Below are 15,660 nucleotides of genomic sequence, written 5' to 3'. Positions count from 1 at the left end.
AGTTCAAAGCATGCGTAAACAGCAGGAGTTTCTAATAATTAGGCAGGGAAACAGGGAACTGTACAGTACATTATAAGCTCTTCCTTGTCCTGCAGCGAGAGTACAAGGCAGCAGTGCTACCTGCGAGGAAAATAAAACATTCACCCCAGGACTGCGTGTCCGGGAACCACTATTCTGCCCCAAACACACTCACTGAGGAGCTGATTTCCTGCTGCTCTCACATATACACAAAATGTCTGCAGCTTCTCCTCAGCTCTCACCGTCTGTCCATGCCACAGACAACTGGGCCGGGACCATCCGTTCAGTTCCATAGGTAGCTAATGGTACCAACCTCAGTGAGTGTTGACAGGAGGGGAGGATGATAACCTGCTTCTGCAAAAGGTTACACGAGTTAAATATCCAACACTTACAGCTGCCAGCAGCGCACCACCAGGGCTCTCTGAAGTGCACGCACGGCTGAACAGACACATGGGGGGGGGGGGGGGGGAGCGCTGGCGATACCAAGCTCCTATACTCACCGTGTCTGTAGATTTCCCTGCAGATGAACTTCCCGACTTTTCTTCAGCCTCTACAGATGCACTACATCCAAAAGGAAACAAAGGGCTGATAAGAGAAGAGATGGCTGAGGGGGGATATGATAAGAGGTCTAGAACGGATAGATGTGAATCAGTTATTTACTCTTTCGGATAGTAGAAAGACTAGGGGGCACTCCATGAAGTTAGCAAGTAGCAAATTTAAGACTAATCAGAGAAAATTCTTTTTCACTTAACGCACAATTAAGCTCTGGAATTTGTTGCCAGAGGATGTGGTTAGTGCAGTTAGTGTAGCTGGGTTCAAAAAAGGTTTGGATAAGTTCTTGGAGGAGAAGTCCATTAATGGCTATTAATTAAATTGACTTAGGGAATAGCCACTGCTATTAATTGCATCAGTAGCATGGGTTCTTCCTAGTGTTTGGGTAATTGCCAGGTTCTTATGGCCTGGATTGGCCTCTGTTGGAAACAGGATGCTGGGCTTGATGGACCTTTGGTCTGACCCAGCAAGGCAATTTCTTATGTTCTTATAACATACTGTATGAACACAGTGTGTGAGAGGTATGGAAATCCCAGCCCAGTCCAGGACCCATAGCTTCTGGTGTCCACAGGCTGGCACAGCCCTCTCCCCTGACCTGACTTTCTTCTGCACTACTTCACACCTCAGAACTCTTACCTCACTGACCCCTACCAGTCCTGCTCACCCAGAAGACCCCTCCTTTTCACTGCTCTCTCTCCTCTTTCCACTACATCAATGTCTAGTGCCTCATCTGCCCAATCACTGCTTTCCTCAGTCTGTAAGGGACTGCCACTCATTTCACCGGGTATTTAACTTGGTTACTGCTGCTAGGTCCTGCCAGGATGAGCTCTGCTGTCAGAAGCAAATACTGAAACGTTTAATCGCAGAGGCGGCCTTCACTGGGTACACCTGCCAACCAAAGAGTAAGACGTTCGGAGCCTGTTCTACGAGTTCTGCCCACCTGTCTCTGTCTGCACCAGGGACGGTGCCAGTGTTGGTGGAGCCAGGCACAGAAGCAATGGGTGTGCCCACAGTACGCAGGTTCTGAATGACGGAGGAGAGGAACTGCTGACTCGCACTTTCATACAAATCAAAGCAGATCTGGTATGCTGTGAGAAGGCTGTCCTCCTTCACCAGTTTCTCCAGAATGTCGCTCACCGCCTGAGGATCGTCTAGGAAAATCAAGCACTGGGAGAGGGGGGAAACAGAGGAAAGTCAAAGATTAGTTCAGTCGAGGAGAAAAGAAAACCAGCATCCTGCAGATGCAAACTCGGTGCAGGTACGTGGGAGCAGGGTGGAATCCCGTGTGGAAGAAAGGAGCTGCGTCCCTGAGCCGCTGAGGGATGGGACGATCGTAGATGAGCAGGGACCTACCTGACAGACGTTGATGAAGTCCGGTTTCTCTAGGTTCATGTAGATCTTCACCAGCACTCTCAGCACACTGTTACGGAATTGCTTGTTCTGCATCAGGGACATGCAGACCTTCAGGCTGTACGCCAGCATTCCCGGGACATCGCTCTGAAACACAACACACAAACACACACACATTTTTCTTTCAGTGAGTTGCAATCAACCAATGGGTCACTGCCAAGAAACCACCTCAACAAACCGCAAGTTGTCCCCATTTTCTGTACAGAGCAAAAAAAAAAAAAAGTTGCAGGAACACCCAGCAATGCGGTAACATCACCCGTAACACTGCCCGCAGAGGAGACACAGCATCAGCATCTCTAGGGTTACCTCCAGTCGGGAAAAGTGGCAGGGGGCTCTGGGTTAAATGGCCAAGGCTCCAAGAGGATTATTAGGGTGGGATCCTGTGTGTAGCAACACTTACAGGGGAATCGGCTGATTCCAGAAGGATGCCTAATAAGATCGACTCATCTGCTTACAATGCCCAATCCCCAGGCTCTGCAGATTCTGAGCAAGTCACCGAATCAAGACACAGTGACTTACCCAGAAAAGAAACAGAGCCTAAAAGCAGCAAAGAGGCACTGCCCATCCCTGCCGTCTGCCACCTACCGATTCCAAGATCGTTTTCTCAAAGACATCAAGCCGGCGGGTCTCCAGTGCAATACCAATGGCCTGCTTGTACTTGTGGTCATCCAGGCAGCGCTGGAACATTTTGTCCACTATCCCTTCCAGCCGCTGGTCCACGGCTTTGCGCTCTCCCTCAGGAAGATCGGCGTTCTCCACACACTGCTTTGTGTAGTGATCGATGCATTTTGCTAAAGAACGACATTGAGAAACTATTAGCGGCTGCTGGAAGGCCAGGCAGAGCTGGAACTAGCTTCCTCTTTCAGGCACATGCATGGCCAGCAAAAGGGGTGATTTACATTTACTCCTCCAAATTACATCCTCTGTACCTGAACCATTTCCTCAACTAGCAGGGAAAAAAAAAAAAAACAACACACCACACAGACAACCACAAACTGGCACCTCGTGCTTCAGTTTAAATAACTTGGAGTTAAAGATGCTCTTCCAGGCCCTTCTTACAAAGAAAGCTCTTCCACTGTAAGGCTGCCTGGTCAGGGAGATACTGAAGTCACTCCGGGATCAGAGGGCACCGTCTTCCCTCTGCACTACAAAGGTTTCTCGTGAAATGTTCATGGTTTGCCCAAGCAGCTCACAATCACCAAGAAACCACAGGAGGGAGTTGTACGGCACAAAAAAATAATCTCAACACAGATATCAAAATGATATTGATGGCTTATGCCCAGTACAACAGACTCTGCCGCATTATTCACCAGCACAGCACAGCAAGGCCTCTATCACTCCATGGCGCACAGGACTGTACCTATAATTGTCTCCACATATTCTGAATTATCGTTGACATTGAAAAGGTCACCGGCCCCCAGAGCATAGTTCAGGGACTCCTCGAAGGCTCCCAGGTGATAAAACACTTTGGACGCCACCAGTGCAGCAAACTGACGACTTCTGAAACTTTCATCCTCGTACAGCACTTCACTGGAAGAGAAAGGTGAAAGTTCAGCGCCAAGGAGTAAAGACGTCTTCCCAGCAGCACCAAGAAAGTCAGCCACGTACTTACATTTTATCCACGGACTCTGAAATTTCTGCCCAGAAATCATTCACAACAGAATTCAGCTTGTGAAGAGCAAACTCCTAGAGAAGAAGGAAAGGACATTTAGTTATTACAAAGCCCAAAACCCAAAGTCCAATGAGGAAAAGAGGAAAGAGCAAAGAGCATACGCACTAGCAAAGTAGATATAAAACAATAATGCAGGCTGCAAGAGTTTTAAGAGGAGCTTGGCAAATAATACAACAAATGCAACCAACAGACAACTACAAGGAAAGGGGGCACTGGGGGAGGAAAGGCCATTGCAGAAAAATTAAATGAATTATTTGCTTGGTTCTTCACTGTAGAAGGTGCTGGGGAGATACCCACGCCCGTAAGTCCTCCGGAATTTCACGACCTCCTGTAATGTAAGTGGACCCAATCGCCTCTTTCAACCAACGCACAATAGTAGCCTTAGAAGCTTTGACACCTCGCTTCGTGCTGCTCCACAGAACAAAATTAGCACAATAGAACTCAAACATCTAACCGCTTGAGCGCCTTCGCATGCGGAGCGGATGCATCTACCGATGGAAAGGCTGGAAGCTCCACGGGCTGGGTCACATGAAATGAGGAAAACCACTTTCGGCAAACAAAGAAGGCACTGTCCTCAACGAAACCCCTGAACTCAAAATTTGAAGGAAGGGATCTCAACAGGACAAAGCTTGCAACTCCGAAACTCTTCTAGACGAGCATATAGCGACGAGAAATCCCAGTTTGGGAGTCAAGTCCTTCAGTGATGCTCTCTGCAGGGGTTCAAAAGGCGCCGCACACAAGCCTCTCATAGGACCAGATTAAGGTTCCAGGATGGACAAACAGTTCTAACTGGAGGATGCAAATTCTTGGTTCCTCTAAGGATCCTAACATCCGGATGAGCGGAAATAGCGAAACCCTCGATCTTACCAGGAAGGCAGCCCAAGGCCGCCACCTGCACTCTAAGAGAGCTAGGAGACAAGCCTTTAGTGAAACAGTCTTGAAGAAAAGATAAAATGTCCGGGACAGAGGTCTTGAAAGGTCATACTCCATGAGCAGCGCACCAGGAATCAAATACCTTCCATACTCTAATGTAAGCCATATTCGTGCACTTTCTTCTGGCTTGCAATAAGGTGGTTATGACAGCTTCGGCTTAACCTCCACTCCTTAACCTTCACCTCTCAAACCCCATGCCGCTAGACCAAAGCGAATAGCCTGGTCAGAAAATAAGGGGCCCCGACGAAGGAGACCCTCCAGATGCCCGAAGTAAAATCGGTCCATCCTCTGCCAGGTTGATTAGATCAGCGAACCACGGACACCACGGCCACTCTGGAGCAACCGATACCACCTCTCCACGATGTTTTTCTATGTGACGCAACACCTTGCCCACTATTGGCTGGGTGGGGGAAGGGGGGGGGGAAGGGCGGGGAGAGAAGGACCCCTTGTGGCCAAGGCAGAACTAGCGCGTAGACTCCTTCAGCCCTGTACGAACGTCTCCAACTAAAGAAACAAAACGCTTTGGCACTTTGACGAGTCGCCAGGAGATCCACATGAGGAGAACCTCCACCGATCTCGAATGCGTTGCATCGCGGAATCCGATAATTCCCACTCGCCCGGGTCTAACTGCGTTCGACTCAGGAAGTCCGCCTGAAAGATTTCGACCCCGGCTATGTGGGACACAGCTATGCGCTCCAGGTGCCTTTCCACCCAAAGAATCAACTGTTGCGCCTCCTGAGCTACTGCTTGGCTCTTGGTTCCCCCATGCTGACTGATGTAAGCCACTGCGGTCACATTGTCTGAGAGAATCCTTACTGACCGACCTCAGACTAACGGCAAAAACTCCAGCAGGCTAAACGGACCGCCCTGGTCTCTAACCAGTTGACAGACCGAGTAGATTCTCTCATGGACCAAGTACCCTGGACCGAGTGCCGTTGACAGACTGCTCCGGCACCGGATAAATCAGTGACACGGCCCTCCCCAGCTTGAGACCGGAATCAGGAAAACTCCTTTCCACCTCCACCAATTTCTTCACCAATATGTGGTATGGAAAAGCTGTAGGACAGTTGCGCATACTTTCCAAAATAGGATCAGCCCCCTCCAAATCGGACTCCTGCGGAGGGCATTTTAACCCCCAGAACCCGGTAGGCCAAAGGCAATAAAGCCTTAAGTTCGTCCTTCCGAAAAAGGTGAGCCACCTCTGGGTCATCTCCCTCACGGTCTGAGGCGAGCAAACTGTCCCCTGGATCTGGCCCTCCGGTCCCTGAGTCGACCTGATCAAGGTTGTCCCCAGGAACCTCGAGTGTAACGCCTGATTCCTCCTGACCGGTACCGGAAGGAGGAGAAGGACCGAGCAGCCGCTGGACCTGAGAGGTTCGACTGAGCCTGGAGCCGCGCTGCCTGGGGATCTCTGAAGGGCTTTCAGCAGGACAAAATCCGGAGAAAAAAGCCTCAGCAGGTCTGATACCACCCCCTTCCCCCCTGCAGGGGGCTGGGAATCAGCAACCTATGGCTTGCTTCCTCCTCCCCATCCCCCCCAATCGTGACCGAAGTCAAAACAGGCCAGGGAGGGGGGTCCCCTCCCCCCACGGTGCGGGAACTGCCAAAGAAAACAAAAATTGCCCGCGACGAGCCCTCCCTGCCGGAGCACCCCACACAGACAGAGCACCGGAGAGGGGGACTGCCTGTGGCAGAAATAAACCTACCTTGCTCCAAGATCAGACCCCGACCCCCCCCCCCCCCCACACTGAAGCCTGAAAGGAAGTCACCCGCACAGCAAGCCTTGCGCCTGAGCTCAAAACTTCTGCTTCTGGCTTTTTTTTTTTTTTTTAAACAAAAACTTTATTATGGAGGCAGCAGCCTAGCCCTGAAACATAAATGAACAGAGGAGTGCCTCTTTTAGAGAAAAGAAAGGGGTATCAGAGCAGCTTCATGAAGGGGAGGGATCTAGACCACCAGATTTACACCCGCCGGGGGCACAGGTCAAGCACACAAAGAGGTTCCCGACCCCCGGCTCGCCCACCTCAACCGGTCAGGGTAGAACCCCTTACGATTCCAAAAAACAAAAGAGACCCCCGGGAGGAAGATTCAAAACCAAAACGTGCCCAAGCCAGCAGCTACCACCTGCTGGAGACAGAGAAATACTGAGGGACTGCAGGTGGCACTGGGGTTATCAGACAGTGTCAGTGAAACTCTCAGTCTCCATAAACCCAGGCATCCACACTGATCCGGGTACGTACAGGGAACCGTTCTTTGTAGCTGAGGATTCAGAGCAAAAGAAGCAAATCACCGTGAATCTGGAAGAGACGCTAAAGTAAACTGTCAAAGCAAAAAAGTTACAAATCGAAAGGACCTGCTGGCATTCACCCAGGAGCTCTAGAGGAACCTAAATATGAAACTTCAGACTTGGTACTACCATAGCAATCTATAACGCATCATCCAAACCTGCCACTGTGTCTGCAGATTAGAGCGTAGCCAATGTTGTGCCAGGGAACTACAGACCGCACCTCAAGTACTGCGGGCGGTTCTGCTCACCCCATTTCACATAAAGATATACTGGAACTAGAAAAGGTGCAAAGAAGGGAAACAAAAAGGACAACAGGGATAGAACATAAGAACCTGCCATGCTGGGTCAGACCAAGGGTCCATCAAGCCCAGCATCCTGTTTCCAACAGAGGCCAATCCAGGCCATAAGAACCTGGCAATTACCCAAACACTAAGAAGATCCCATGCTACTGATGCAATTAATAGCAGTGGCTATTCCCTAAGTAAACTTGATTAATAGCAGATAATGGACTTCTCCTCCAGGAACTTATCCAAACCTTTTTTAAACACAGCTACACTAACTTCCTTAAGAAGAAACCAGATTAGGGCTCATCGGCTTGTAGAAGTGACCACTGAAAGGAGATATGATTAAAACGTTTATAAAACCAGGAGTGAGGTGGAACAGGTTCTTTACTCTTTCAAATAGTACTAGGACATTTCGTGAATAACCGATAGGAGATTAAAGCTAAATTTAAGGAACTTTCTTCACGGAGAGGGTGATGGATGCCTGGGACACACTTCCGGAGAAAGGGTGAAGACCAAAACTGTGAAGGATTTCAAAGAGACGTGGGATAAACACTGTGGATGCATAAAGTCTAGAGGATGTGAATGAAGTGAAGAGGCATGGGGGCAACTTGCAGGTATGACGGCTACTACCTGGAGATTAATATCCAAATTAAATATACATACACACGATTAATGCGACTCCAACATTGCTCTATGCTTCAACGGCAAGAGGAAATGTGGAAAAAAGGATTTGCATTCACAAAAAAAGCAGGGGAGTAGCTTGCTTCTTGCGGTGGTTACTACCCCAAACCAAATAAGCCTAATACTTCACTTTCAATGCATATCCAGCATAGCTCTCTGCTTCAACGGCAGGGAGAATGACAAAAAGATCTCTGCTTCAACGGCAGGGGGGATGATGAAAAGATTATGTATATTCAGACAACAACCAACAAGGACTGAGTTGCACAGGCTGGATAAACATGCATGGGAGTAGCTTGCTATAACGGCGGTTAGTACCCCTAACCAATTAGCTAGGTACTTCACTTAGATGCAGCTCCACCATTGCTAACTACATCGATGGCAGGGGTGGATGGGAAATAGAACAAAAAGTCACTTACAAGGGACAAGAGTAATAGATAAGTATGGGGAAAAAAAAAGTGAAAGCTTGCTGGGCAGACTGGATGGACCGTTTGGTCTTCTTCTGCCGTCATTTCTATGTAACTATTATTTTCTCAGACTATGCACAGTTAAGCTGGGGTGTTTGCCAGTTTAGCTAAAAAAAAAAAAAAAAAAAAGGTCTGGACAAGTTTACTTGTGAGAGGTTCGTTAGCAACTATTAGTCAGGTAAATTTAAGAACACCCATCTTTTACTGCAGGAACCCAGCAAGGAACAGATCTCCTCATTAGGACAAGGACTGGGCTTGATGGATGATTTGTCTTTGGCGTCCTTTTTAAACCCCGTTGGGAGTATGCAGGTCCCCGCACACCCATTTTCAAAGGAAAACTCCCACAGTCTCCCTGGTGCCTTGGATATTTCCATACCCCCAGACTCCTCCCCTACCTTGCAGCAGGTACAAAGCCCACACCATAAATCACTCAGAGATTTCAAAATAAAGCCCCCAAGCGTTGGCAGCCAGCGGCGCTCTCTCCCCCACAGGTAAAACCTCACACTGAACCACGGGTGGGGGGAGAGGGGATTCTTACCCAGATAATCACTTCCTCTTGAGAGTGGGAAGAGCAGCGTGCAGAGACTTGGTAGGGTGCTCTCTGAAAACCCCTCCCAAGAGTACGAACTAAGGATTTCCCAACCTACCTTAAGCTGTGGCTCCTCTTCATCCAGAAGGGAAATAATTCCAGCTACAGAATAAAAGAAAATAAATGCACTTAGTGCTCATCATATCAACAGAGAAGGCGACAGCAGGAAAAATACCAACCGACTCATTCACGACTCACAAGCTCCTCCATCTCACAAATACCAGGCTGTGAATGCTTAATAGCAAGTGCAGACCAAAAAAACCCCTCTGCCTTCCTACTGATAACCTGCCTGACCTCCTCCAACTAATCTCTGCCACTTGACAACCTCCCTCTACTTAATCATCCTCAGAAACCTTAACTTTCATGCAGATGCTTCAGCCTGCAGACCAATTAGAGACTTCTCTGAAAGAATGCCTGCTCTCGAGTTTACTCAGTGTATAAGCAAGTCTTAACCTCATCTTTCTGCCCTCAGCCTCCATCCTTACAAAGGCTAACAGCAATCTCTGCGTCTCACATTTGCTTTGGTCAACCCACTTTCTCGTGACACTGACCCTTGCCCAGCCACCAGAGCACCACCACGTGTCCCCACTAGCCAAAAATTCCCAATATCATCAGGAAGGCCACCCTGGAACACAGGTAGAGAATAACCACTTTAAATCTATCACTGGTAGAGAATAACCTCTTTAAATCTATCAGCAGATGACATGGTACCACCGGAACACAGAAATAGAGAGGGCCGTTCGCGGCGAAAAGGGAAGGCCCACGTGTGCTGCGATCGGCGCACCCGGGCCTTCATCTTCACCGTGAACGGAGCATGTGCTGCGGGACACGCTCCGTTTGCAGCATGCCGGGGCCTCCGCTGCTATTTTCTGCTCAAGGCAAAAATGGAAGGCCCCCGTGTGTCGCGAACGGCATGCCGGGCCTTCATCTTTGCTGCGAACGGCGCAGGTCCCACGTCATGCCGGTGAGAGAGAATGTGTGTCGGGGAGGGGAGTGTGAGAGAGAGCAGGAGGGTGTGAGAGAGAGCATGGGGGGGGAGGGGAATGCCGGTGAGAGAGAATGTGTGTCGGGGAGGGGAGTGTGAGAGAGAGCAGGAGGGTGTGAGAGAGCATGGGGGGTGGGGGGGAATGCCGGTGAGAGAGAATGTGTGTGTGAGAGAGAGGAGACGGCGTGTGGGGGAGTGCGAGAGACAGTTGGTAAATAAACTTTGCCAGCCCTGGCTTTAGCAAATCTGCCTCCACGTCCCTTGCCCTGGGTGAAAACAATTTAGTTTTTCCTTTTCAGCTAACGCTTCCATAAAGAGCATATGTGCCAATAAAAAGGCTCGCCGCCCGGGCGTTGAACAGGTACAGTTGCTAGTGGATGCATATGCATGAACACCCAAGGAACCAGAGCTAGGGTAGACACCACAGATCCAAGAACCTAGAAGTAAACCCCGACTCTAGGCAACTGATGTTGTAACAACTTTTGTGCTTCAATCTTTACATCGTGAGAAATACTTTGCCCACTCTGGTATCAAAATGATCCCCCAGATATTCTAGAGACTGGGAAGGAATCAAGATACTCTTTGTCAAATTCCAACCCAGCCCAAGCCTCTACATCACCCTTTGTACAGATCGGCAGCAAAGGTCTCACGACTTCACCCAAATAAGCCAGTTGTCTAGATAGGGAGGCATTAAAATGGCCTCCTTTTGGAGAGCAGCAGCCCCCATTACCTTTGTGAACGTGCAAGTCACAGTTGAGAGACCACACAGAAGCACTCAGTAAATGCTCTCCCACCCCCCACCCCCACCCCCCGAATACCACAAAACGAAGGAACTTCTGATATTCCTTGTGGATGGGTATGCGTAGATAAGCCTCTGTGAGCTCAAGGGACGCCATGAACTCCACAGTGACTGCAAGTTTCGCACCTCTACCATCTACTGGAGACAGAATACAGATGGACTGTAGGTGGTACACTAGCTTAAGTACCAACAGTACAGTAAAGCTTTTCATCTTTGTCTCCATCTGCTGGTAGGGAAGAAAAACCAATGCATCTGGATTGATCTGGGGGGACAATAAGGAAAGCCTCAGATTTCTTCTGTGGTCTGAGCTTCTTTCTGTGGACCACAGTTGATTAGATAGCATCATTTTGTGCCTGTAAAGAGTTTAACAACTACTGTGCATGCCTGTATTACGAGTTGATTGTATTATTGCAATTCATCATATTTTTTATTTATTTATTTATTATTTTTATATACCAACATTCGACCTGAGATATCACATCGGTTTACATTTAAGGATTTATCAGGGATTAGCATGAAGCATTTGCAGCTCCTCCAGAACAAAGCTTTGGTGAGAGTACGATCACATCAAGCCAATTGTACGTGAATTACACTGGCTGCCAGCAGAAGCTAGAATCCAGTTTAAAACTATGGTATTGGTTTTTAAATGTACTTACTGGGCTTCTCCAAGCCATTTTGCTAAATGAATTTCAAAATATACTCCAGTCCAATCACCAAGATAATCTGAACATCTTTTGGATATTCCATCTTCATCTGTCAAACTGGCAACTATGAGGGCAGCTTTTAGCTATTACGTTGCATTTATGTAAAACAAGTTGCCTATTAAGATTAAGGAAGCACATAATTACTTAGTATTTTGCAGACATCTTATTTTATGACTATTTGCTGAGACCTTAGGATAAAAATTCCAGATTTGTTATAATTTAAAAATGTGAAGAGCAAGCATATTATTGGGATTTTAGTATATCATAAATCTAACTTACATTCAGAGCATTATTTTTTAGTGTTTATATTTACTATGTTTATGTGTAGTGTAAAGTAAAATTCTCTGCCCAATTAAATAGAGCCAGTATGGCAGACTTCCAACTTGGGACTTCACAAGGATCAAGAATTCAACCAGCCTAGATCATGGCTGAGTCAGTGTTGCACTTTAGGGTTCTGGAGAAAACCAAACCAGATGGCGGTATTCGGTGGTAAACATGTCCCTATGATCAAGTCTTCTCTGCCTGAATCTCAGACATGAGTCTGCAACAAGTTTAAATTTATGTATTTATACCTATTTGAAATTAAAGTAGTAGCTCGGTATATCTAATTTTTCAAGTCCACACAGACTCATCACTGAAGTTGGTAGTGGAACCATATGACACCACACACTGACCAATAACTAATAGTTGCAAAAGGTCAGATTTCAAAATACTTAGAAAGGAAGCTACCCATATTCTAATAATACAGCACAAGATGGAATGGAAAATTAGTACAGACACTGTCATTCAAGGGGCCGGGTACCCTCTTTCTTTGCAATTAGGAAGCTTGCTTAAGAATAAACATCTCCCTGTTCAAAACAATAACATTAGCTAAAGATTTTGTTCCGATTTATTTAGGGAGTAGTTTGCTCAAATTTCATGCGCTTTTGAAACATAGAACAGCACACACTGGAGTCCCTACAAACCCAGCCCAACATGGCATAGCACAGTCCGGGTGCCAAGACTGTCACCCAGGAAAACCGGACAGGAGACGAGTCGCTGAAAAATCACCAAGGAGAAACGCAACAGCTTCAGCTCCACAGAGAGACAAGGGAGTACTAACAATGTCAGATCCGCTCTCTCTCTCTCTCTCTCAGGCATGGACAAACACCGGGTGCTGGGCTGCCAGGGCGAGCTGTGCCCGTCTGAAGACTACTGTGGGTCCACAGCTCAGGTCTGCTTACCCCAGGCGCCTCAGTAATGTCCAGCACTGGTCTGGGGAACGCTGGAGGGCAAACCCCGAGCATTAAGAGAAACCGAACGAGCGCTGGCTGAATTCTACGAGTCTAGGGCAGTGCAAGAGAACTCCAGGACACAGGCCCAGCTCTGACTCAGCTAATCCCGGCTCCGGCCCCTCTCTCTCTCTCTCTCTCTCTCTCTCTCTCTCACCTGCGGAGGTGATCATGGCGGTGCTGTATCCGTCGCTCTCTGTCCGTCTGACACTGGGCTCCGCCGCCGCTGCTGCTTCTCCTGCCGGCTCTACGGTGGCAGCTCTGCCGGGTTCTCTTCTTTGCCGGTGCCCCACGATACACTCCACAGGTGAGGGTGCGTTCCAAACCTCACTCTGAATCAGGGCCGAACCAACCTCTACCCAATCACGAGACGGTGACGTCTGAGGTCCCGTCCTAACCCATCCAATCACAGTATGAGAAGGTGGCTATGCGTTTCAAGCCTCGCTCTGATATCGGGTCCTAACTCATCCAATCCAGTAGGCCGCTCTATGCGGTTCAAGCCTCGCTGTAGGATCATGCGGCGAAGAGGACAGGGTCTCTTCCCCTTCTTTTCATTCATTATAGACGGCTGGTGCGAGAGCGAGGCTTGAAACGCGGAAGCTCCATCTATAGCTCTGTACCCTGCTCTGACTCAGGACATTTCATGTTCAATGACTTCTGGTTACCTTGGCAGCGCCTCCGCCGAGCCAGCGGTGAGGTAGCAAAGTACTGAGTGACCCGGGAGGGAGACCGTGGAGTCAAGACCTGTCTTTGGTTTCCCTCTCCTGTTGCATTCTGGTACTTGCTGTCCTGCGTAGGCGTGGAACGAGAAGAAACACCACTGCACACTAAGATTTAAAAGTCTAAAACCAGGTAAAATCTGCCACTTGGAAATTCTGGATTATTAAAGGTGCATCAATGAATGTGAAACTTTCCCCGATGATGAAAAAGCTAATAACTAGGGTTCACTGTCTTGTAAGGATGAATATCCATCGCAGACTTTAAACTCAATATTCTGAGCAAAAGGAAACACTTATTAAAATGTTCATCTGTGCTACACCCATGGGAGAACAGTGGTGGAAGGAGGATTAACAACGTTCAAAATCCATTTCTCCCGGGGGAGGGGGGTCCTGAGTAGATCCAATTGTCTCTTGGAATCACAGCTAGCCAACTGGGTTTTCAGGATTGCCACAATAAATATAGATGAGAAAGCTGACAGCAGAAAAAGATCATCCACTAATGAATTTAGCTTTACAATTCCCATCACTCCCTTTGAGATTCCTTGTGTTTATCCCTTGCTTTCTTGAATTTAGATGCAGCTTTTCTCTCCACTAGGAGGCTGGCTATTCCATGCATCCACCACCCTCTCCAAAGATTACTCGAGTCTACCCCCTTTCACCCTTTTCCTATGTCCTATAGTTATAGAGCTTCCTTTCTGTGAAAAAGGCTCACCTCCTGTGCATGGAAACTGTGGAGGTATTTAAATGTCTCTATCATATGTCTCTTATCTCACCTTTTGAACTGCAGTTTTCAATTTCTTACATGTGTGAACAAGCTTTTTGTTGTTTAACAAGCAGCAAGAGTAAGAATAATAAATAATCTCATTTTTGTTGAAATTTATGTGTGCTTATCTCAAGTTTTACAGAGAATTAAGTATTTGTTCAGCAACAAACAAGCACAGATTTCGATTAAGGAAGTACATTTCATTCTTTATTTTTTAGTTCCAAAAATAACACTTTTTATGTATATATAGGCCTATAAAAGAGATCAAGAGTTTTTTAAATTTATGGAGGGTTAACTAAAAAAAAAGAGTAGGCTAATAAGTTGGCCAAAATAAACAGATTCACAAAACAAATCACTCGAGCATTGATAATTATTAATGGATTATTATTTAATTTAATTTATTATTTTTATATACCGACATTCGATCTGAGATATCACATCGGTTTACATTCAGGTACTGTAGGTATTTCCTTATTCTCAAGAGGGCTTACAATCTAACAGGCCGATACAGTACAGCGTGCTCTGATGGAGTGCACTGTTAACCTGCGTTTGGACGCGCGTTTTCGACATGCTAGCTTTACCCCTTATTCAGTAAGGGGTAATAGCGCGTCGAAAACGCACATCCAACCCCCCCCCAAAACTAATAGCGCCCGCAACATGCAAATGCATGTTGATGGCCCTATTAGTTATTCCCGCGCGATACAGAAAGTAAAATGTGCGGCCAAGCCGCACATTTTACTTTCAGAAATTAGTGCCTACCCAAGGGCTGGCATTAATTTTTGCCAGCACCGGGAAAGTGTACAGAAAAGCAGTAAAAACTGCTTTTCTGTACACCCTCCAACTTAATATCATGGCGATATTAAGTCGGAGGCCCCAAAAGTTTAAAATAATCAAAAAAAAAAAAATTTTTAATCGGCCCGCGGCTCGAAAACCAGACGCTCAATTTTGCTGGCGTCTGGTTTCCGAACCCGTGGCTGTCAGCGGGTTTTACAACCGACTCCAGTAAAATTAAGTGTCGTCTGTCAGACCCGCCGACAGCTGCCACTTCTGCCGATAAGGAGGCGCTAAGGACATGCTAGTATCCCTAGCGCCTCCTTATTAGCGCGGGCCCTAATTTAAATAGTGAATCGTGTGCCCAGGAGAGGTGCCTGGGCGCGCGTTGGGAGAGTGGGTGCTCACCTCAGAGCGCCAGCTCTCCCGCATATTTTTTACTGTATGGGCCTGTTAGTGCCACTGCCATCACCACTCAGCTGGAGATCAATGGTGATATTGTTATTTGGTCTCTTTCTGTTTTGATCTATACTATATGTTAAATTATATTAGTTCTGGTACTGTCAATGTTCAACTTATACATTGTGCTAAGTTAAATTAAAATTATTCTGTACTGTTGGTCATGTTCGAGCATCTGCTTTGATACTGGCATATTAAGCTGTTCTAATTTATTGTAATCCACTTTGACTCTGGTCCAGATAAAAGCGGAATATCAAATGTTTGGAAATAAATAAATACAATACTCAGGAAAAGAAAAC

General features: G+C 47.2%; 2 protein-coding genes across 2 annotated transcripts in view; one reads left to right on the top strand and one right to left on the bottom strand.

Moving 5' to 3' along the window:
• The window catches only part of PSMD1 (proteasome 26S subunit, non-ATPase 1), a 244,400-nt gene extending 231,404 nt beyond the window's left edge, over positions 1 to 12,996 (bottom strand). The window contains 8 exon segments of the mRNA XM_029614980.1: positions 519 to 579; positions 1,511 to 1,737; positions 1,924 to 2,067; positions 2,566 to 2,771; positions 3,341 to 3,510; positions 3,593 to 3,666; positions 8,949 to 8,992; positions 12,807 to 12,996. Of these exon segments, the coding sequence (XP_029470840.1) occupies positions 519 to 579; positions 1,511 to 1,737; positions 1,924 to 2,067; positions 2,566 to 2,771; positions 3,341 to 3,510; positions 3,593 to 3,666; positions 8,949 to 8,992; positions 12,807 to 12,822 (942 nt within the window). The 5' untranslated portion in view covers positions 12,823 to 12,996.
• Positions 12,997 to 13,266: 270 nt separating this feature from the next.
• The window catches only part of IQCG (IQ motif containing G), a 133,002-nt gene continuing 130,608 nt past the window's right edge, over positions 13,267 to 15,660 (top strand). Inside the window, exon 1 of the mRNA XM_029616388.1 lies at positions 13,267 to 13,501. The gene's annotated coding sequence lies outside the window, so the exon portion shown is untranslated. The remainder of the gene's footprint in view (positions 13,502 to 15,660) is intronic.

The sequence above is a fragment of the Rhinatrema bivittatum genome, chromosome 9, assembly GCF_901001135.1.
Source record: "Rhinatrema bivittatum chromosome 9, aRhiBiv1.1, whole genome shotgun sequence".
NCBI classification, from domain to species: Eukaryota; Metazoa; Chordata; class Amphibia; order Gymnophiona; family Rhinatrematidae; genus Rhinatrema; species Rhinatrema bivittatum.
This window is presented reverse-complemented; position numbering and strand designations above follow the sequence as displayed.